Source organism: Coccinella septempunctata, chromosome 5 (genome assembly GCF_907165205.1).
Source record: "Coccinella septempunctata chromosome 5, icCocSept1.1, whole genome shotgun sequence".
Taxonomy (NCBI): domain Eukaryota; kingdom Metazoa; phylum Arthropoda; class Insecta; order Coleoptera; family Coccinellidae; genus Coccinella; species Coccinella septempunctata.
In genome coordinates this window covers 30,712,835-30,734,711 of record NC_058193.1, presented here as the reverse complement: position 1 = coordinate 30,734,711, position 21,877 = coordinate 30,712,835, and the positions used below count along the sequence as shown (strand labels likewise).

Genomic DNA, 21,877 nt, shown 5'->3' with positions numbered 1-21,877 from the left:
TAAAAAGAAAAAGAAGTCAAGGTTTTCTGACTTAACTTCTGCTGTCAAGGTGGGAAATTTGAACATTTCTTTTGGAGTTTCGGTGTTGAGTTTTGAATATTCGAAGTGCGAACATGGATAGCATCAACACATCCTATTACTCGAGGAAAAAGAGCCTTCTTGTGAAAGGACTGTTGAATTTGCACCATATCCTCATCTTTGGTCATTGTAATGAATTCGGAATATAATTTACCAATTGCTAATGAAACTGCAGCAATAATTCTTGATACTTTCGATACATCTACATTTATGAAATTATCAACAGAAGCCAACTGACCAGCACTAGCATAAAATCGCAATGTAGGTAGCAATTGATTTATTGGGTCAACAATATTATTCCTGAAATATCCAAATATGTATAATATAACCAATTATTAAATTCCAAATCATTCTCCATATAGGGCAAAAAAATAACACGGTTTCTTTCGTTGAACGAAATCTTCTGAAAGAAGTGAGGTCCATTCTTTCGAAATAATTTCTTCTACGGGGAAAATATCTGGGAAATCCAAATTCGATATTGCCAAGTGCATCAAGATCATCATCAAGTAATATCTCATCTTCCAGATCATCCATTATTAATTCGAATTTTATATCGAAACAAATAGAAAACACAGTTGTCAATCGAATTTGAAGTATTACTTCAATCAACGTTTTAATCAAGCTTTAATCGAGCAAATTTCTGCGTTTAGTTTAAACAACGTTTAAGGGCCTTATAATCAACGTTTAGTAACGGTGCAACCCGGTTAAGGAATTAAACGTTGTTTAAGAATATAATCGTTGTTTAGACAAACGGTGCAAACGGGCATTAGCTTTATAATCTTTGCACAGAGGAGAAAGCTCTTTTTTCTTGTTCTTTTTTTTCACTATAATCTTTGCTCTCAAATCTATGGTTGTATCATAGACAAAGGAAGAGAAGAGAGAATTTGCATATTAGTGTTCTATGGAATTTGCTGAATTTGTCTCTGGTCATTCCATTTGAAAAACAGAAAAAACTTGAAAATATTCGTGTTCTGTGCTTGAAACTCCCAAGACTCAATTCACTCAAGCAGTATGTCCGAAAAAAAAATAACTGCCTACAAGAATGGTCAAATTGCCAATGGGGAGGTAGAATTTTTTTCTTCATCTTCGTACTTAAGCTGAATCTTATTACTTACAAACATTACTCTTATAGGAATTCGTCTTGCCAAGTTCTTGGGAAGAACTCAAAAAAGAAATATACCTCAGATTGAATATATTACCTGAAAAAGTATTCTTAAATGATGGTACTGAAATTAAGGATATTACCCTTATTAGACATAAAGATGATCTGTATGTCTCGATGGGAGAAAATTTTATAAAGCCAAAAAATAAAAAGCCTTCTGATTGGATAACATTGAATGTTGGGGGAAAGTACTTCACAACATCAAGATCAACTTTGACTAGTAAAGAACCCACAAGTATGCTGGCTCGTATGTTTGCAGAGAGTGAGGATAATTATCTCTTCATTCCTAGTAATGTAGATGCTAATGGAGCTTACCTCATAGATAGAAGTCCAACTTATTTTGAACCAATTTTGAACTACCTACGAAGTGGTCATCTTATATATGATACTAATGTTAATCCAAATGGAATATTGCAAGAGGCTAAATTTTTCGGTATAGATTCAATTATTCCCCAGTTGGAAAATTTGATTGTTCAAACAAATGATGTTCCATTAACAAGAAGAAATGTAATAGATGCTCTAATAAAGAGTCCATATACTGCCGAATTAAGGTTTCAGGGGGTTAATTTAGCAGGAGCAGATTTAAGCAAATTAGATTTGAGATATATCAATTTCAAATATGCTAATATGCAAAAATGCAAATTGACTGGGTCTAATCTTAGTTGGTGTTGTCTTGAGAGGGCAGATTTGTCCTATACTAATATAGATGGAGCACAACTTTTAGGTGAGTAGTAAATCACCATTTATTCTAGTAAAATATACCTACTTAAAAAAGTACTTTCGACAAATTGTATAAGGAAAGAATTAGGAATGTTCAATTTATAATTGTGTATATGAAGAGTTTGGCTCAGATGTAGCATATTTAAATTCAATTTTATTTTTCATCTACAGCACTTGTTTTTCCATGTTGTCAGTATTTCAGTGTAACCTTCAATAAAATTGAAGATCTAATTTGATCTTACTTATCTCATATAGGTGTTAAAGGACTTTGTGCAAATTTTGAGGGAGCTTCAATGAGAAATTGTAACTTCAATGATCCTGGAGGTTCCAGGTCCAACATGGAGGGAGTTAATTTAAAATTTGCTGATCTGGAAGAAAGCGACATGTGTGGTGTGAATCTGAGAGTGGCAACTTTGAAAAATGCTAACCTTCAAAATTGCAACTTGAGAGCAGCTGTTTTGGCGGGTACTGATTTAGAGGTTTGATATTCCTTTTATTTTTACTCAATAAGCACTTATTAGACGCATAATTTTTTCAGAAATGTGATTTATCTGGAAGTGACCTACATGAGGCAAACCTAAGGGGGGCCAATTTAAAAGATGCTACCTTCGAACTAATGTTAACTCCTCTTCATATGTCCCAAGCAATACGGTGAATTTTACTCAAGTTCAAGTTAAATATTTTATTCAGAACATATAATTTTCTGGTGCCCTTTTTTTATGAGTATTTGAGTATTCTATTCATACATTGAATAGATTTGGCTGATATTTGATGGAATTTCGTAATTTTTTTTTATCCTTGTGAACTTGTACTTTTTGGCTGTTTCATTCAAAATATTTTATCTAGGAAAACTTGTAAATATTTATATTTATTATATTTATTTATTTTATATTGAAATTTTATGTATCTGAAGAAATCTAATATGAAAAAAAATTTGAATAAAATACTGTTTACTGGACTTAGATCATGAATAATCAAGAAATATCCATTTCTTATACAAACAATGATGAAAACATGGTGAATGTGTGATTCTGTTAGCTCGATGGAATAAAATCTTGAGGAATATTCAGTTTTTTCAGTAACATTTCCATATCCATATATGAATGCATATTCAGTTGCTTCAACAAATCTTGAAGTGCATCTATACAACCATTTTTCCATATTGAGGTCAACTTCTTCAAGTCTTCTGCACTATGCATTTTCTTGCACAGCTTGGCTCTTTCTAATTCTTCCACAATTTGTCTTTTTTTCTTAACTTCCTCTTCTAAAGTATCCAAGTTTTTTATTCTGGTTTCTTTTGGTGTGCAAGATAAAACTTCGAAGTCATCATCACTTTGATCATGAGATTCTTTCAGTTTTTCTAACTTCACGAAGCAGTTATTCTGTAAGTCCAAAGTAGATGTATTGTTTTTTATTGAACTGTCTGTTAATGTTCTGGACCTGCTATCCCCAGCAGACAATGATTTCTTCAACTTGTTCTTATTAGATTTTTTTTCCTTCTTGATGATTTCAGTTTTACTTCTTTCTAATAATCTATTTGGTTTCTTCTTTTTTGGAATAATATCAAAATCATCATCTTCCAAGAGATGAGTAGAAAGTTTTGTTTCTTTCTCTTCTGATTTTTGTTTTCTAATTTTATTCGGATTTTCTTTTTCGTTAAAATAACATACTTTTATGAATTGAGTATTGTTTCTAGAACTAATGTTTTCTTCAACTGATAATTGTGAAGAATTCTCTGAAATGAATTCTGCACTCAGATTTTTATCACAGAGGTTTTTTTGAGCAGATTTCATAGAATGCTGTTTTACAAATTTCTTAGTTTTCACTGCAATATTTTCACTTTCTGTAGAAATAAGAGAAGGAGAATTTCCATTCTCAATATCTGACAAGTTTTCACTAAATGGTTTTGATTTTACTAATTTACATACACTATTTTTGGGATTTTTTTCCACACTTTCTTTATCATAATCGGTATCTGATATAATGCTTAGTTTATCTTTGGCACTTGAAGGGGAAGGGAAAAGACTCGATAATTTTTTTGCACAGCTTAAATGAGTCTTATTGTTTTGCTCAGAATAATTTGAAATTTCATTTCCCACATTTTGTTCCTTGACTGACATATGGCTCGATCCAATATTACTATTTCGCTCATTGTATTCTTGATTGTTCTTTTCCTCAACTCTACTTGGAGTACAAAAATTCACTTCTTTTTGGGAACTCACCAGTGAGGTTGGTGTTTTTCTTTTACGCGACAACCCAACTTGTCGACAAGGTGTATCACTGTTGACTTCAATTTTTAAAAATGGTTTGGATTCCGGGATATTCTTCAATATTTCAGGGGTATTTGTTACTTGATTCTCATTTTTGTTTTCACTCAGCAAACTTTCCACCGTTTTCAATGAAGTAATTTTTTTTCTTGATAGACCTACTTTTCTACAAGGAGTTAATTTATTGCGATTCATAATATTTGAAATTTCCTCAAACTGAACTCATTTCTTATTTTATTTTTTGTAATTTGAATTATTTGAAAAAGTGGGTTATATAAATCATAGAAAATCACCCTCTTCAACCATAGAGAAAGTCTATGTCTTCAACTGTCTATATGGAGAGCACAGAACACTAATATGCATGGAGAGCAAAGATTAGATAATTTTTGACTTCCTCTTTGTTTTTGATGAAGAGTAAATCGATAAAATCTTCAAGGACCGTACTCAGGTAAGTATGTGACCTCTGAGTCTTTAGAGATATTTCTCTATTTTCTTATACGATCGTTGTTTACGAAATTATTGGGTATGGTGAATGATTCAATTGAAATGATTTTTATTACAGAAATATTAATGTACTGCAATTCTAAGATTCAAATCACTACCTTCTCTCAACAACCCAGCTGCCGAACCATAACCAATATAAAGACAATTAAATTTTTTTGCGACTTCATCAACGTTAAGGTTTTCTGGGATGCCGTTGATTTCACTGAAACAGGAAAAACTCACGTTGTCATTTTTAGAGGATAGTTCAATAGTACTATGATATTTGTTGGTACTGTTGGAGAACAACCAGATAAGGATGTAGGACTTCGTTTTTTTCTTGGACCTGGAACCACTCAGCATAACCCAAAACGAATCGACAGGCACCTTCTGGCAGAATTTCCGACATGTTTTAATCACGCTATGTGTGCTTCTGGATCGCACCAGATCAATTTTATTGTTCTCGTAAATTGTGATGATGGCGAGGCATAAACTTCTACCGCATTCAGTTAGGGATATATCGAAAGGCAATAAACTGTCCTTATGCCGTTCTGTGGCGTATTTTTTCAATTCAGGATGTTCATAACGGAAATGACTGGCAAATGAAGAAACTGCGATCATCCTATTGCACAAGTAATGGGGGCAAACCACTGGTTTATGGGACGAAAACTGTGACAAATTGAGATAATTGCAATTTGGTCTACTGAAAACTGAAACTTTTCGATTTCCGGAAATGTTAGATTGTGCCTTAGTCAGCTTCTGTACGACCAGGCCATCTCCTCGATTTTTTCTTTCAAACAGCTTATTCAGATCTGATTTTGGAAGACCAAAAAGATATTCCACTGTTAGAGGTTTCGCCGATTGTTGACAATCTTCGCTTTCAGCACTGCTGTTCTTGGTTGTGTTAGATCGTGGGTTTGAATCATAGCGGTGCGGCCTTCCTATACCAGGATTTGATTTTAGTTTTTTTAAAAATTCCGGATTTATTCTGGTTTCTCTGAAAGTCATTGGTGATTCACACACTTCACAGAAACATTGGTTCTCTTCCAAACCTAGAAACGAGCAAATTGTACTAGACCAAACAGGTTTCAGTTTACTTCTAGTTTTTGTTTTTGAATTTCGTACCAGAAAATTTTCGACCAAGCTTTTTAAGGAAGTATAATCGAGCAAATTAAGCTGTAATTATTCATCAAGAAAAATGGTTTAGCTTTAACAATTTGACATCGATTCAACATAGTACCTACCTCGGTGCCTCTTTTTGAGTTCTAAAAAGCAACTGTTACAATATTGATGCTGATATGGACAATGGAACAGAGGAACGCTCTCAGGTATATTTCCACAAAGGTTACAGACACATACAGTTGCCCAGTGGTCAACTGTATCGACCATATTGAATATTACATAAAAAATAAAACTATTCGTTTGGGTACACTTATATCACATCATTATACAAAAATTTGGTGAACACTACTAATCAATGTGACAAATAAATCATCCTATAGCGAACAACATGACAAGAGTCATGATGGTTTGAATTACTAGGGTCGTAAACTAGATAATCGATGAGGAAATATTCACACCCATAAATTTGAATTTTGCACGAAACTAAACATCGAATGGCAAAGAAACAATCATAATCAATGATTTACATCATTATGATATTTTGTGCTCAGTGGAGCGCATATGTAAAAGATGATTCCAATTATATAAAAAACATCCGAAGATGAACTGAAGAGAAAAATGTTAACGATCGCTGAGAATTAGCGATGACGAAATACCTAATTTCTCACTTTGTCTTGACGAATTTCTAAGTGACCCCATTTTTTTTCGAATTTTTCGAAGCTCAACTTTCGATATGCGTTTCTTCCAGAAAAATATTTTTCCAGCTAAAAGTGATACATATTATGAAAGAACAACTCTTCTACAAAGTTATAAATTTTCAAATTTCATCGACCTCGGTGCAACGGCGTTTGGCCTTGATGAACTTTGAGGAGACCTCATCTTTTTGAATTTTTCGGAATGGAGGGATGATACATTTCTCTTTGCTCTTCACCAAAGATTAGTGTATTCCAGAGATATAGAAGATTCCAGAGATATAGAAGATTCTATATCTCTGGTGTATTCTAGTGTTTTGTTGTGTGTAACTGTATATACTTTCCTTTCTTTCTTTTTTTTTCATGCATGTTCGTGTAGACCATAGGCTAAATAAATAAACCAAAGATTAGAGAGAAGCTCTAATCTGTCCATTCCTGTACTCTTCACCTTATAAGAGTGTTCTGTGCTCTTCACTATGGAGTATGCAGGATACTCCATACGATACTCCCTCATACTCCCACTTCGCCACAGAACACAATTCAACAACAGAACATAGACAAACAGAATCCAAAGATTTAGCGAGGGAAGAGTGACGTATTCGAGGTTCGAGGTAACCTCAAAAAACAAACAAAATTGGCTTATCTATGTTCGTGAGTATTCCTCAGATTTTGAGACGTATATATATACGATGAGAATCGTTATCAATAAGTTCTTTTTTAGCTATAAGTGATCACTTACCAAAAACGTACGAAATGTTCGTGAAGATGAACTTCAGCCAAAGTGTTTTATATTTATTACTAGCAGTATTTAATCTTAGTTACGTGAAATCGGAATGGAATACGAAAGACTTCATGAAAAGAGAACATTCTCTAATAAAACCCTATTATGGTAAGTGATTCAAAATAAGGAAATTGAAGTGGGTACTCAGATTTGAGAGTGTTATAAAATATTCTGATTTTCAGGTTCAGGTATAGATATACCTTTTTGGCAATTTATGGGTAGTACAATGGTAACTCCCAATTACATTAGATTGACCCCTGATCTACAGAGTAAAACCGGGGCAATTTGGAATATAGTGGTGTGTAGTTTTCTTTTATGTCTTTTCTGTTTGATCTTTGCCTGATTGAGTAAATGCAGTACCTGCTGTGAGGACATTCTTTGCATAAAAATAGCTGCTATAATTTCAACTGCATTTGTTCGTAATTTTCAATTGATTCTTTTTCAAAGTAATTTCACAGTTGATTTCCTCAAAGGCAACAATTTTGATGAATTGAATTCTTGATGCAAATTATACTGAAATTTACAATTCATTTAATTTACACACATACATATTCAAAAGTAAATATTTTCAGCCAGTCACAGTAAGAAATTGGGATTTGCAAGTTCATTTCAAGGTCCATGGAAAAGGGAAAAACCTATTTGGAGATGGGTTTGCTATTTGGTATGCCAAAGATATTTTACAAGGAGGTCCGGTTTTTGGAAATAAAGATTTCTTTCAAGGGTTGGCAGTTATTTTAGATACTTACAGTAATCATAATGGACCTCATAACGTGAGTTCTTTAGGGTGGTTGTGTATGAAGTGCTCATTGTTTCAAATTTATAGCATCAACATCCATACATTTCTGCCATGGTTAATAATGGTAGTTTGCATTATGACCATGATAGGGATGGCACACATACTCAGCTATCAGGATGTGAAGCAAAATTCAGAAATCTAGACTATGATACACACATATCGATCAAATATGAAAAAGACGTATTAATAGGTAAATATTTTTTGAAGTTACAAAATTCATATATTCAAATTTTAATTTTTGTTAGTGTCAACTGACATAGAGAACAGGGCTGCTTGGAAAGAGTGTTTAAGAGTGGAAGGTGTTATTTTACCAACTGGATATCACTTGGGGTTGTCCGCAAGTACGGGTGATTTATCGGATAACCACGATGTAATATCAGTCAGGTTGTTTGAGTTAGATCTTCCAAATGATGTAAGTATTGTAGTTATCGTATAGGTACATTGAAATAAAATTTAATTGCTATCATTGAAAGGATATTGAAACATGTGTCATTAACCTTACAATCAATCGTGTTGCTGAAGCTATATCAATTAGTTCAATAATTTGCAGCCTAGTCCAGATGAGGACCGAAGCAAAGTACTACCATCAGCAACCTATTTTGAACCAGCAAGAGAACATGTAGATGATGCTAAATCTTCTGGCTGGTCCGGAATAAAACTATTTCTGGTAATGCTCTTAGGTGGAATTCTCTTGGTAGCAGCTGTTGTGATAGGTATCATGCTCTATCAAAAACATCAAGAAAAGAGTCGCAAACACTTTTATTAATTTAAAAAATTTGTTTTCATTTCATCACAGGTTTGAGTTGAGATTGATGTAAAAGAACTGGTAAATATAAAATATGGTTTTTATATTTTGTAATTATATTTATATGTAAATAATTTGTGTTTGTTTGATGGTCATTTTCAAACAGAAAAATTTGCATCACATTTCTTTATCAAGTTCAATGTTCAAATTAAACCACCTAACCTAACTTTCTCAACTGCGAGATAGCAAATGTGACAAGTTTGAAGTTTCCCAGCTGTCAGTGCATGATGCCCAGGAAATTTGGAAAACTCGATAGTGGTGCATTACCGGTGCAACTGAAGACTGGAAAGCTCTTGATTAGGGCAAGGTCTATAGATTTATTTGCTTTAATTGGACTGATTCAAATGAAAATGTAGCAAGTTTATTTGCATGAAAACGAAAAATTATGGATGACTAGTACATTTATTAACATTTTGTACATCTTGTTTGTTTTGCATAAGTACAAAGAACTGAGTATACATGTAACATAAACCTACTTAAGTATAGAATATATTACCAATTAACATCAATTAAAATTCGAATGAAAATATCAACTTTTTCTTGTTTTCCAATTTGGAATTCTGTTTCTATATTGGATAAAAATACGGACAACATTTTACACAGCCACAAGATATTTGGGTACAGTTTTATTTTCAAAATGAAAATTAAGTTTATTCTATGGATCGAAATCAAAATATTTTTTATGGTAAAATGACGAAGAATTATCAAGATACCAATGGGAACTAGCTTCTATACAACCATTATAATGGAATATTTTCTACATAAAATGTCCACAGTATAAGCACATAGATAATACAACATTTGTATAGAACGAGATATATTTTTGTTTGAAAATTAATTTTTTTTTGGTGAACTACACATTAAGTCAACATCAAGTTTCTTTGCTAAGTATTATAGAATAACGCTGGATAGCCTTTTCAACCAAAATTATGAACGTTGACAAGTTTTGAGAATCGAGAGGTAAAGAATGCAATAAAAATGGCAAAATCGAAAATATAAGGATGGATTTATGCAGCCCAAAATAAAAAATTTCAAGTAACAATGATCAATTAGCAAGTATAAGCTTAATGTCTTATTTTTCAATGAGAGTGTTAATGCAGCCCGGTTACAAATTTATCATCAAGTGAGAAGATAGTCCACTTACGTTAATTGAACGCTATTTTTTTATTTTGCGCAACTTAATGCGCAGATGAACGTGGATTGGCCCAATCAACCAGTCGCGAAACTTAACCTAAAACTTCTGTCAAACCTGCCTTATAGGGTACCCTGAAGAGTAATCAAAATCGTTGGTTAACGTAGAACAGGTATTTTAGAACCAGTGTGTGTAAAAGTTTGCCTGCGCATACATAATGCTAAACACTGATTGCTAATTTTTAATTTGGTTTGCACAAATAGTAACTATTTGTTACATGGTGTTATTTGATGTTGCATAAATCCACACCGAGTGCTTTACAACAATGATATGAGGGTGTAGTTACAGTATGAATGGATCAAGTAGGTTTATCCTTTCTAAGAATCGTCTCTACTCCTTGTCACGATGCTTTCATTTTCAAAGGCAGTGTTCATCTCGACAAATGCTGAAATTATCAGGAATGGTTCTAAGCACAATAATTCGAATGAAAAATTTCATATTTTCATGAAAGTGCTAGGAAGATATAAGAAGAAATGACAAACTAAGATGCAATGCACCTATAAATAACACTCAAACTCACATAGTGAATGCTTCGTAATTTTCAGTTTCCTTCAAACTGCTGTTTCTCGGAATACTTTAATGGGTTGTTCAATGTTTTGTATGTAAATGTATCTTGTTACCGTATGTGAATTAACTTCCTCTGACCGAAGATTGATCTTGTTAACATCTTTAATGATGTCATTTGTGAATACTATTTTACCTACATAAAACATCAAGATAGTTGATTAGGAGAAACGATAATTTTCATATTTGGAGGCAGATCAAATTAACTGGTTTCCTTCAATATCATTCGGAATAGGATTATTCAACACAGTTTTTCAAATGATATGCTTCCAATTACATCAGAATTCATGAGTCAGCTATTCATACATAAAAAAATATAAATTTTCCCACGAAAAAGAAGTGAATTCAAGGAAATTGTGACCAGATCCTATTTCTTATGCAGAATATCTTCTTAGACCGCGCCTGTAGGATACACAAAGTCAAAAAGATATGATAAACTATTTAAAAACTACTCTGGCAGCTGATAACAGGTACAAAATATGAACCCAATAAGATCAAACTTAACTGACAATTGACTCATACAAAATAATAAATATTGTGCATAAATAAGTATCCAATCTGCTTCGAATTCTCTCAAATGAAAGTTACTTTTATTTCAATCTAATTGGGCTCTTACTAAAAAGTATCAAAGTTTTTAGTATTCTCTACAAGGAAACTCCTGAAATAATTCTGATAGTTGAAGAAAATTTAACCGTATATTTTCATAATGTATGAATGTGAGTGAAACACAGCTAAATGCTAGTTAGAGCAACACAAAAATCTAAGACCAAATGCAACATAACACAAAAACTGCAGGGGAATAGTGCATAATTCTTGCAAGATAAATTTTTCTTTTCATAAACTGAATCTTCAATATTTGATCCAGGGATATACAATGTGTTTCATTAGACATATCTAGAGACTGAATGAGATTTTTTCCTGAAAATTCGTTAAACGTAATGAATGAACAGCTACTATTAAGCTTGAATAAATTTGACCTGAAGGTTTTTCCGTTATACAGGAAGTTGAGCCAAACTTTCTTTGATGTGGGACACCCTATATCTTATTACATTTCATGAGTTCATGAAATTTTAACTACTGTTTATTTAAACTCAATTGCCACTAAACCAAAGCTTCTTCATTGGTTTAGGTAGAAGTTCAAATAAAGTGTAGTTAAAAATTTATGAAAAATCTAAAAATTTAAGAAAATATAGAGTGTTCCATTTGAAATAACAAAGTTCCGGTATGTACCTCCAAGCCTGAAATATTTCAGCTGTCAATCATCAAATTCTCAGGAAAAGTGACATGCATGAAACACCCTATATACCATCCACTTAAACAACCATTAATCGAATATTGTCCGCAAAAATAATGTTTTTTAGTATAACTTCGTTTAAGGTGCTGGGGGAGTTTACATAAAACTTCAAGCAGAAACGGGATTTATACGATATAAAGCGAAAAATTAAGTTCCTCGATGGAAGCAGTGTTTGGAGTTAGAATAATTTATTGACTTAACAAAAACCTTATTCTTAACGAGTAATAAATATTCAATAATATGCATTTTTATTTGTATGTGAAACTCTCAATTATTGTCATCTATGCGAACAATTATTCTTTTGTTACTTTCACAGACTTGCATTTGTTTTTTTTACTTTATTATCGGCATATAAAATCATTGGTTGTGAAATTATTTTCTCAGTTTATCTATTCTTTTTTGTGAAGATTTCTTGCGACACCTTTCTTGAACTATTTCCTCATGTACCTATCAGTGGGAAAATATTGTCATGTTTCTCACATTATATAGGTTCATTTCTTCAGGTAGAGCACAAACTTCAATTTTTGCATTATTCAAGCGTGATACTAAGATATGGAACAACATTTTTTTCTTATATTCCAGTTTGAAACGTGCAATCGATCTTTTTTTCTGTTCTGATTATCATCAATTTCTCCTTCCCTTGCGGACACTTTGTCCATCGATTGTTCCTGAGTGGAACAATTCAACTTATCTTCTGGTTGGCATCTTTGTAACATGGGATTTGCTTGTGGTACAAGAGACATTGGTATTGATTTACTTCTATCGCTGAGAAAATCACCTATTTGAATATCCTTTTGATCAATGTCGGATTTTGAACGCCCTAATACTTTGGGTTCAGTTTTCGTTTCCGACTCCAGTATATATTCCAGTTTACTTTTGAGTAAATTGGGCGGTACAGGATTTACTTTTACGTTTTCTACTTTATCGGGCATGGGGGAGTGAGATTCTGTACTCTCCGGTGTGTAAGGTTCATGCATTAACATGTCTTTGGTAATGGGTTCATGCAAAAGCTTCGAATCTACTTCTGCGAAATACTGATAGCTCCCGTACGATTTATGATCGCTCATATCAGTTATGTTAATTTGTACAGAAGCTATTGAACGACAACATTGACAAGGGCCAGGCAAACATTGATAACGCACATGGTCACAACACGGAACTGTACCTGCATTACCCTTCAATATGGCACTTAGATACACTGGCTGCAAAAATGATATCACTCCAATAACTGAATATTTTCTAAGTCGAAACAATTGAAGATGACTCACCTTATGGTCCCCCATGCAGGTATCCATCCCCATCAGTTTATACCCCACAGAGTGATCTTCACTAATCAGTTCTTTGGCTGTATGACTAAGTAACACCCTATCACACCATGAGGGACATCGGGTTGGCATATATGTAGACGGCTTTTCTATATCTTCCTCAAATGGATATGAAGGGGGGAAATCTATAGCATACTCTGTTATATAATCTTTAAACTGTTCTACTTCCACATCATAAGGTTTCAACTGAAAATATTACTCATGAAATTTCCAACCTTTCACATCAGAGAAAAAATTAAAAATGTACAACCAGTAAACTACAAAAACGTTGAAGAATCACACAAATTTATCTTACAAATGTAGAATTCTGACCGTCAGGTCAGAATTCTGAGATATAAGTAAGAATTTTTAGTTACAAGTTTTAATGCTTTCGTAATAAACAGTAAAGTTATGTGGAAAAACTTACCCACTTAGGATTTAAATCTACACAACTAGGCTTGCAACTACTGAGATCAGAATGACTAAACTCCTTTTTACCAATGATCAAAACAAGCTTGTCTTCGTCATTTATATATTGGATTTTGGTGTGGTCATTACTTTTATTGTTCTGTACCCTGTTAGTCTGAAGGCCTTCGGTTATTTTCTGAACATAAAAAAGGATCAACTCGAAGCTGTTGAATCATGCTCGAGTACCAAATAGGACGATCTTTTCAGACAAACATATTGAAAATTATAGAATTTGGAAAACCGCTACTGAAGCTATGAAAAAAACAATAGGCAACCAGGAACGATGTAACGATGAATCTGAATAGATCGTCAAGTTTTATCATCCAATAGTATAGTACCTTAACAACTGAATTAGTATCTGTTCGAAAATTGAAGTCGCCAAATAAAAAATACGGTATTTTACCATCGTTAAATCTTTTCAAAGTATGTTCCAGCGCTCTTTTACGGTTTTTGGAGTATATGGAAGGTGAGGTCTCCATTGCTACAAAATTTGAAGCATCGTGAAACAGATGAATGTTGACTAAATCAAACACTGTCCCATTTAAAGACCATCTAGTTCGTAAGTAGCCTTTTCTCGACCATTTACACTACAAAAATTTGAATTTGTTTTTGCTCTCCAAATGATGCATTTTTCTCACCTCTGGAAAAAAATCTTGGGGGAATTTGGCTTTTTCTTTGGTAGGTACAGATTCAATATTTCCAGAATGTATTTCTTCACCTCTAACTGGCAAGAATGAATTATTTTTAAAGTCCCAAATTGAAATATCTTCAATAGTATTATGAATAAAATAGAGATTTCCTAATGCCTGTGAAAAATGAAATCGTAAATAGATCATCAAAAATACAATTATTAATTATAAATAGATTAATTAATATATTTATCCATTCAATTTTCAAAATTGTTTCATTATATAAATTTTCAACCACAAATATATTTTCCTGTAGAACGAAGGAAATTCTTGGAAATTGTGCGAATATCAATGGAAAAATGTTCTTCCTGCATATTTAATTAGTACTTTTGACCTAAAATAAATTGATTAGATAGGGAAGGAAGCAATGAAGGTCATTATGATTAGTCAAAACCTAATATTTATATGGCATCAAATTAGTTCACACTGAAATAAGATTATTATCTAAATTAGAGAGATATTTAGATCTACAGTAATTTTGAAAAGGATGGTAAAGTAATGTAAAATCCTTGAAGGAAATATTGAAAATTTCTTATCTTGACGAGAATTCTGGCTGCTAAGCTTAATATAATTAAAGGTAATCCTCTTCAAGCTATCAAGTTCATAAATGAGCTAAACAATCTTATATAATTGCGTGTTGTTTTAAAAGAATATTGCATGCATTTTTATGAATTCTTCTCTGAAAAATTCATATGAATACATAATAAAATTAGGTCAAAAGCATACTACTGTAATGGTCCAAAAAAAACTTAATTTAATCGAGTATCTATATATCCAATAAGAGCATGTAAGGAACAGAACTTACAGTAAAATGCTCCACGGAGCTGTAATCTTCATCCAAAAAGACTCGTACTTTATCGAAAAGCCTTAGTTCATTACTAGACATAAGAATTTTGACAAAATGCTCAACATGCTTCATACTGTTCTCGTAATTCTTTCCTCCAACTTCTTGGCAATGTAAACCAATAAACTTACAATCTAACTTCTCTATAGTGTGAAGAAATTCTTCACACCAAATTTTCAACATATCATTAGGCTGAAAAGCAAGTTATTCAGTTTATAACCATTGATGGGACAGTTGCAATGATAAATTAACTAAAAGAACATTGTAGGCATAAGAATACTCACAGCTTCAAAAATAGAGCCAACATTGGCAGTGACTAGAAGAATTGGAACTGTCTTTGAATCCATGATTTTTGGATTTCAGCTTTTAATAGGATATATCCAATTTTAGAAATTTATTTGCCGAGTTTTTGAATTAGGTACATCCTCTTCACTCTGAGTCGTTTGAGTAGTATACATTTTAGTCAAAAGTAGACTGTGCTAGTTGTTCCTTGAACTTGAAAAAATATTACTTTGAATTTTCCTGTTTGCAATCAATTGATTTTTACCGGAAGGCACTAACCACTTTCGATTAATTTATCAAATTGCGCACGCAACACTCCATCATTTCAATACACAACCAACCTAATCGATTATTTATTCAGCGGTTTGTTTAATTCACAAATTAATCTAGTTCTAAGGTTGTTTTTGTTTACCATTTCGTCTGAACATCTTCCGAAACACAGAAAATTGGTACCGAATAATTAATTAGTTTTTTCTATGGTGATAACCACAGAACGGTGGCCAATTTCATTCAGATTTCACTCCGGAGCGAATCGACCGGAAAAAAAAATGATTTACAACATTCATGCGCAACCTTCGCGGATTCTTGGACGAAGGTAACTTCGCACGTCACTAAATTCCTTTGGATAATGGATTTGGACAAGTGTTCAGGTGTAGACAAACTTGTATCTTGTTGTTCGCACACTATTAAAGGGGCAATGCGTATTCAGGTTTGAACAATAAAACAACTACGTCCGATATTATAAATTCTTTATTTGAGTAGATACACACACAGTTAACTCTAATGAATTTATCACATTTGGGTTTGTATTGCGGATTTCCAAGTTTTCATCAAGATAGCATCTTCACGAACTCTGAAAAGATGCATTGAGAAAGATTTCTTTCGGCTTGTTTATTTGTTGGGTTACCTTCATAATTAATTTTTCCATCTTTATCTTTGTCGGCTTTCACGATGAAATCATCTATTTGGTCGTCGGTCGCTACTTCACCGATGGTTTCCATGGCAGTCTTCAGCTCATCTTTCGTTATGTAACCGTCTTTGTTGAGATCAAAAACTTTGAAGGCAGCCAAAAGATCCTCGCAACTGTCCGCTTTCAGAACAGGCCTCAAATTTTGAATTTGCTTGACCCAATTCAGAAAGTCGTTCTCGTCTATCGTTTCGGATCCTGTTGGGAAAGAGAATGTCAAAAACACAGAACCGAAATAATACCATCAAAATATCATAATCAAAAATAACGATTTTTTTTTTGAACGCCCATAGAAGTGTTAATATGTCTACAGTGTAGCCAAACATAAAAACTTTCCAGGAGGAGAAAGTTTTGGATTTTTAAGGTTCTTGTAATATTTTCTTTTTTTTCGAAAATAATTGTTAATGATTTTTCTTAAATATTCTATAGATGTTCAACTGATACTATGTATACTATTAATGTATAGATCAAGTATGTAGGTACCATCATGACTAGCGTTATTCATAAGTTCTTTTAGAATTTCATCCTTTACATCTATACCCAAATTGCTCAGCATTATTTTGAACTCTCCTCTAGTTACTTCACCATCTCGGTTTCTATCGCAGAGTTCGAAAGCCGTACGAAGATCTGAAAAAAGTTCATGTTAATGTAAGGAATTCTAAAGATTTACAATATTTGTTAAAACTATGGCAAGAATTACTTCACGGGACAGCTTAGCAGCTGCTATACCCGCTCATTAGTTTTTACAAGAAATCACCCCTTCTGCCTTCATTTACACCCTATATAAATAAGGTCATACTTCGAACTTTTGGGTAGTAAAATTTGAGAGGCTTTTTTAAAGGAAACTCTGAATTTTGTCGATTTTACTTTGGTATTATTAGGTGTGAGGCACAAGTACATATTAAAAACTTGTTAATCCGTCGAACAAATCGATAGAATTAGTTTTTACACCAATTTTAATGAGAAAAAGGTTCAACTTGAATTCTGTTCAATGACCAATACCTTCTCCAGATAAGCATAAGCAAGTGTCCAATGGTGTAAGAACTAAAGATTTTGAAGGCCATCTAATTGGCAATTTAACTCTGTGGAAAATTTTGACCCATGAAGTCAACTCCAACCAAGTATAGTGGCTAAGAATGGACAATTCACTGAATTGAAAATTAATGATATTCATGGAAAACGGAAAAATCAATTTCAACTCCTATTAAAATAATTGATAATTAAGCATATAATAATCTCTCATAATTAACCAGAAAAAATCGGTATCTTTGGTTGATGAATAGTAATTGATTTTATGATCTAACTGAAAATTGATCGAAGATGACAATTTTCTAAGTGTTCTTCATAAACAGAGAAGTAGGAGATCTTACGAGGCCAGATTTATTGCACCACAATACATTGTCACGACATAAATCAGCACGTCAAGGCGTTTAAAAACCCCGATGATTCCTAATTTTAATCGCTTTATTTTTAGGAGAAGGCGAATAAACAAGAACTATAAATAAACACGTAGGCAGATCTTGTAACGATTTCGACTAATCAATAAGGTGTTGTAAGAAGATTTTTTTTCAGAACAGTTTGTACAATCACCGGGTCTTAAATCTGCAGATAAATCATTGATGGGATGAACGATTGATTCTTTATTGATCCCGCTCAAACGGACTATGAGGACCGCGATGGGCGTGAAGACCAGTCGCTCCAGGCACATCAAACACGTTTATCTGCTAAAAACGAGATCTACAACTTACCTCTAAGTTCCTTTTCCGTGAATTGTTCCTTGATCGAACTCTGGAAAAGAGACTAGTAAAGTTTTCGCGATAGACTTACATTTCGTATACTCACGCTCCTCCTGGACTCCTTCAACTTGTTCATTTCGTCTTATTTTCACATAATACGGGAAGATACAACACTATCACCTTGATTTACATCATAACGGCTTATGATTTATCAGCATCAAAGACGGCCGCGACTATCGTTTGTTTGTCATTAGATTATTCTGTCACTAGCGCTCGCGATTCTCCGTTGTCTTAATTTTCCCACTGGTCTCTTGATTACGACGTTTCCATAGGTACGAATATTTGGCAGTATGACAGCTGAATATTCGTCGAATGTGCTTCAAGTCGTGATCTCGCGTACGAAACCAAATTGGTCGGGGGACCGATGACCAGTCAAAAGGAACGGGTTCAAATTGACCAAAAACAGAAATTCTTGCACCGTTGTTTAGCGTCCTACAAGATCAAATTAAATGAATGAATGTAGTTAATCAGCAGAATTATTCCATAACGTTATGAGTCATTCGCATTTAGTGTTTCATGGAAGATGTACAAGATTTCACGCATGAATTTCTTTTTGGTGAAAGATTTCATGAAAATTCATTGAAAATCTCCTGAATTTCTGCACTTTCAATGTGTTTCGAAGCGCCATTCAAAGGTGCGATAATATGATAATAATCTGGTTGTCCCCGGAGAAGAGCATACTCGTTTGAAGCTCCAGACAAGGAGTTTCCCTAATTGAATACGTCTTATGACCTTGAATTTTAAATAATTTGTCGGAATAAAATTATTTGTTACGACGGTCTCAGGTAGGAGGAACGAATCACGGAATACTGACGCTATTCGGTATTTTTAGAATTGTGGAAGTCACAACTACATCGGTAAAATTTATATTCAAATGCTGAAGGTATTTGAAATTAGTTTCGAAGATTTTATAGTATTCATCTTTTTTTTGACATACTCGAGAAGTGTGACTATGAATTTCCTTACTCATGAAAATAGCTCTCCGAGAAGGCAACCCAAAAAAAATATCGAATTGCAATCTATGGATCCCGATTTCGAGCATATTGGCTCTCATCAGTGTAGGCTGCTTTCGAATTCGAAACGCACCGTCGCGCCAAACACCATCTGTCCGCTATACCAGGAACTACACGCCTTTCCTGCAGATCCCTACACCAACTTGAAAAATCCTATTATAATTTTTCAGACAAAATCATTCTGAATTTTCAAGAATAACATCTTGAATTAAACCTTTCGAGTGAATAGATATGTTGAAGGAAACCCGTGGAAATGAACAATAAAACAACACCAATTTTACTGTTTCGAATTTTTTAACTGACTAGTATTTCGGACAATACATAAGAGAGCTACCAAAAAACCTTCATGCAGTATCAAAATTATTTTGAATTGTACAAAAGGAGCAAAGAAATGTCATTTCTGTATTCTTCATATAAATAACACATAAATTCAGTTATCACAGCTATAGAGTACAAGGAGATACTATTTTAAGTATATCTACATGGGTCATTTCTTAATAAGAGATCGGAAACTATATTTTCTTTTTTGGTATGTAGTAAAAATATGGCAGCGAAAGCAATTAACAGACCTAGAAATGTACCTAAAGTATTCAACACACTCATGTGTTTCCATTCGTCAAACAAAATAGCAGAAAATAGGAGCACTAGACTAGTGAATGCTACATAATAAATAGGAATAACAACTGTGGTCCCAAAAATATCTAAAGCCTTATTGAGATACGTTATTTGTACACAAACACATATCACCAACACCACAAAGCTACCGAGAATCAATTGATAACCTACATATTCTCCTTGAAGTTCCCCTTTAATCGACAATGCAAATACTTTGCTAGCCATAACAGTGAAGCTACCAACTTGGGAACATAAAATGACGTATACTAAAATGAATTTGTGGCCATACCTTGGACCAATAAAACATATCAGGAAAAAACTCAAAAATATTACAAATATTGAATAAAAGAGAACTGGAGCTTTCTGAAGATTTTCCATTGATATAGATTCGTGATCAACTTCTTTTGGAGCACTGAGTATGATGATAACTGAGCCAACAACACATAGTACGCAACCCACCTGAAAAGCAGTGTTGTTTATCGCTCCATAATTTCAGAACCTTTAATCAAGTACATATATTCTTCATGATCAATAAGTGAAAAGGTAATCATAATCATAGACTACTATAACCTCGGAACATACCTTACCAGAAGACGTCAGGCTTTCTTGCAGATATTTAGTAGCTAAAACTGTTGATATTAGAACACTTAAAGCTCCAAGCGGAGTTACCAAAGAGGCAGGTGCAAAACCATAGGCAATTAAATTCAAAAACTCCCCAATGCCCACTGAAAATATGAATTTTAAGAAATACTAGAGTGAGATTGATGTTTCGACTCACTTGAAAGAAATCCTGTCCACCATATCCAATCTTTCAAATAACCAAAACCCCCAGCACTAGCTCTCGATGAGTTAGACTTGCTTAGTTTCAAGAGAGATAACTTTTTCAGTATATAGCTACCTCCAATGAAAAGTGACGAGCTTACAGCAAGAATAACACCAATCAAATAATTATGATCCTCATTATTTTCATGGACATTATGTTGAGGTTCATTCACAACTAAATCCATCACAGCGAAATTTGTGTTTCAGTTTTGCAATTTAAAAAAATTCTCTCCATTTCTATGTAGGCTTTTGGTATTTCAACTGAAAAAATTCCCAAGCAAAGATTAGATTAGATTAGGGGGGTGAAACTCTCTTAGTCATTATGACTATGATAGATAAAAGATAAACAGTTCAAACACCAAATGATAAACACCAATGGGAAATATTAGTGAGAGACTACGTATTCAGGTGATTATATCAAAGATTATATAATCTTGGTACGTATTATTATACGTACTTCCTAACTCTATAATCTTTGGTTTTGAATTTTGAAATGAACCATGATTTTTCAGCTATAATTGACAAATATTCAAATTTTCAAATAACCTATTCACAAAAGTCATAGAATCGATAATATTCAGTGTCGCCAACTATCCTCTGGTTCAAACTGTTCTATCGTAAAGAGCGTTTGGAAAGAAACTAAATTCATTTCTCTATTTCCGAAAGAAATTATTTTAGAAAAGCAATATAAATGGCTAATTCTCACGAGAATCAGGGAGAAAAATGCAAAAACAGGTGACTCCGGTCAGTTCTGATCAGATATATGTTCGCAACTGATAGACGATTTTTATAGACATCCGAAAACATGTTTATTCGACAGTTTCAGTACACGGTTTTTTATAGATACAGGGACACTCTTATTTTGTACTCTGTTATTTGGGGTTCACGAAAGCAAAGAGGAACTCCTCTTTGACGAAAGTTCTGTGATGGCCACCACCACAGAACAATATGGGAACCCATAGAGTTCAGTGAACCACCACCATTGAACTCTATGGGAAACTCATAGAGTTCAATGACCACCACAAAACATATGTCATAGAATCTGTGTTCCTCTCAGGGATGGGTAAACTGATATACGACGAATATGACGATGCGCCGACTATCTAATTGGCGACTCTCCTTAC

The 21,877-nt window shown here is 33.4% G+C and overlaps 7 protein-coding genes across 14 annotated transcripts; 2 read left to right on the top strand and 5 right to left on the bottom strand.

Moving 5' to 3' along the window:
• Positions 1 to 988: 988 nt before the first annotated feature.
• LOC123313634 (BTB/POZ domain-containing protein KCTD9) lies at positions 989 to 3,025 on the top strand. The gene is made up of 4 exons (XM_044898601.1): positions 989 to 1,143; positions 1,211 to 1,964; positions 2,216 to 2,439; positions 2,499 to 3,025. Exons 1-4 carry the CDS (start codon positions 1,090 to 1,092, stop codon positions 2,613 to 2,615), a joined length of 1,149 nt encoding a protein of 382 aa, XP_044754536.1. The 5' UTR covers positions 989 to 1,089; the 3' UTR covers positions 2,616 to 3,025.
• LOC123313633 lies at positions 2,894 to 4,524 on the bottom strand. The gene has a single exon (XM_044898600.1). The coding sequence runs from the start codon at positions 4,420 to 4,422 to the stop codon at positions 2,995 to 2,997; it is 1,428 nt and encodes a 475-aa protein (XP_044754535.1). The 5' UTR covers positions 4,423 to 4,524; the 3' UTR covers positions 2,894 to 2,994.
• A 239-nt stretch (positions 4,525 to 4,763) lies between these two features.
• On the bottom strand, positions 4,764 to 6,231 carry LOC123313635. Its single transcript, XM_044898602.1, has 2 exons — positions 5,952 to 6,231; positions 4,764 to 5,759 (listed from the first exon to the last, which is right to left on the bottom strand). The coding sequence occupies exons 1-2, from the start codon at positions 6,094 to 6,096 to the stop codon at positions 4,795 to 4,797; spliced, it is 1,110 nt and encodes a 369-aa protein (XP_044754537.1). The 5' UTR covers positions 6,097 to 6,231; the 3' UTR covers positions 4,764 to 4,794.
• Positions 6,232 to 7,139: 908 nt separating this feature from the next.
• Positions 7,140 to 8,977, top strand: LOC123314466 (VIP36-like protein). Its single transcript, XM_044899776.1, has 7 exons — positions 7,140 to 7,172; positions 7,243 to 7,410; positions 7,485 to 7,600; positions 7,875 to 8,072; positions 8,126 to 8,288; positions 8,344 to 8,510; positions 8,649 to 8,977. Exons 2-7 carry the CDS (start codon positions 7,275 to 7,277, stop codon positions 8,862 to 8,864), a joined length of 996 nt encoding a protein of 331 aa, XP_044755711.1. The 5' UTR covers positions 7,140 to 7,172; positions 7,243 to 7,274; the 3' UTR covers positions 8,865 to 8,977.
• Positions 8,978 to 9,286: 309 nt separating this feature from the next.
• LOC123314465 (inositol polyphosphate-5-phosphatase A) lies at positions 9,287 to 16,149 on the bottom strand. Of its 7 annotated transcripts, XM_044899772.1 has the most exons (10): positions 15,806 to 16,149; positions 15,543 to 15,753; positions 15,220 to 15,450; positions 14,364 to 14,531; positions 14,064 to 14,312; positions 13,685 to 13,861; positions 13,222 to 13,464; positions 13,119 to 13,155; positions 10,616 to 10,795; positions 9,287 to 10,480 (listed from the first exon to the last, which is right to left on the bottom strand). In XM_044899772.1, the coding sequence occupies exons 2-9, from the start codon at positions 15,603 to 15,605 to the stop codon at positions 10,647 to 10,649; spliced, it is 1,317 nt and encodes a 438-aa protein (XP_044755707.1). In that variant the 5' UTR covers positions 15,606 to 15,753; positions 15,806 to 16,149; the 3' UTR covers positions 9,287 to 10,480; positions 10,616 to 10,646. The 7 variants fall into 7 exon arrangements, with proteins under 7 accessions (XP_044755707.1, XP_044755706.1, XP_044755709.1 ...); XM_044899771.1 differs by having other exon boundaries at positions 9,287 to 10,795; XM_044899774.1 differs by lacking the exon at positions 9,287 to 10,480 and having other exon boundaries at positions 10,577 to 11,061.
• Positions 16,150 to 16,272: 123 nt separating this feature from the next.
• LOC123314468 (calcium-binding protein E63-1) lies at positions 16,273 to 18,834 on the bottom strand. 2 transcript variants are annotated; one of them, XM_044899777.1, is made up of 5 exons: positions 18,350 to 18,834; positions 18,256 to 18,307; positions 16,991 to 17,134; positions 16,448 to 16,705; positions 16,273 to 16,393 (listed from the first exon to the last, which is right to left on the bottom strand). In XM_044899777.1, exons 1-5 carry the CDS (start codon positions 18,377 to 18,379, stop codon positions 16,371 to 16,373), a joined length of 507 nt encoding a protein of 168 aa, XP_044755712.1. In that variant the 5' UTR covers positions 18,380 to 18,834; the 3' UTR covers positions 16,273 to 16,370. The 2 variants fall into 2 exon arrangements, with proteins under 2 accessions (XP_044755712.1, XP_044755713.1); XM_044899778.1 differs by having other exon boundaries at positions 18,256 to 18,295; positions 18,350 to 18,792.
• A 1,491-nt stretch (positions 18,835 to 20,325) lies between these two features.
• LOC123314110 (magnesium transporter NIPA2) lies at positions 20,326 to 21,360 on the bottom strand. The gene is made up of 4 exons (XM_044899227.1): positions 21,211 to 21,360; positions 20,710 to 21,014; positions 20,519 to 20,656; positions 20,326 to 20,390 (listed from the first exon to the last, which is right to left on the bottom strand). The coding sequence occupies exons 2-4, from the start codon at positions 20,936 to 20,938 to the stop codon at positions 20,326 to 20,328; spliced, it is 432 nt and encodes a 143-aa protein (XP_044755162.1). The 5' UTR covers positions 20,939 to 21,014; positions 21,211 to 21,360.
• Between the last annotated feature and the right edge of the window lie 517 nt (positions 21,361 to 21,877).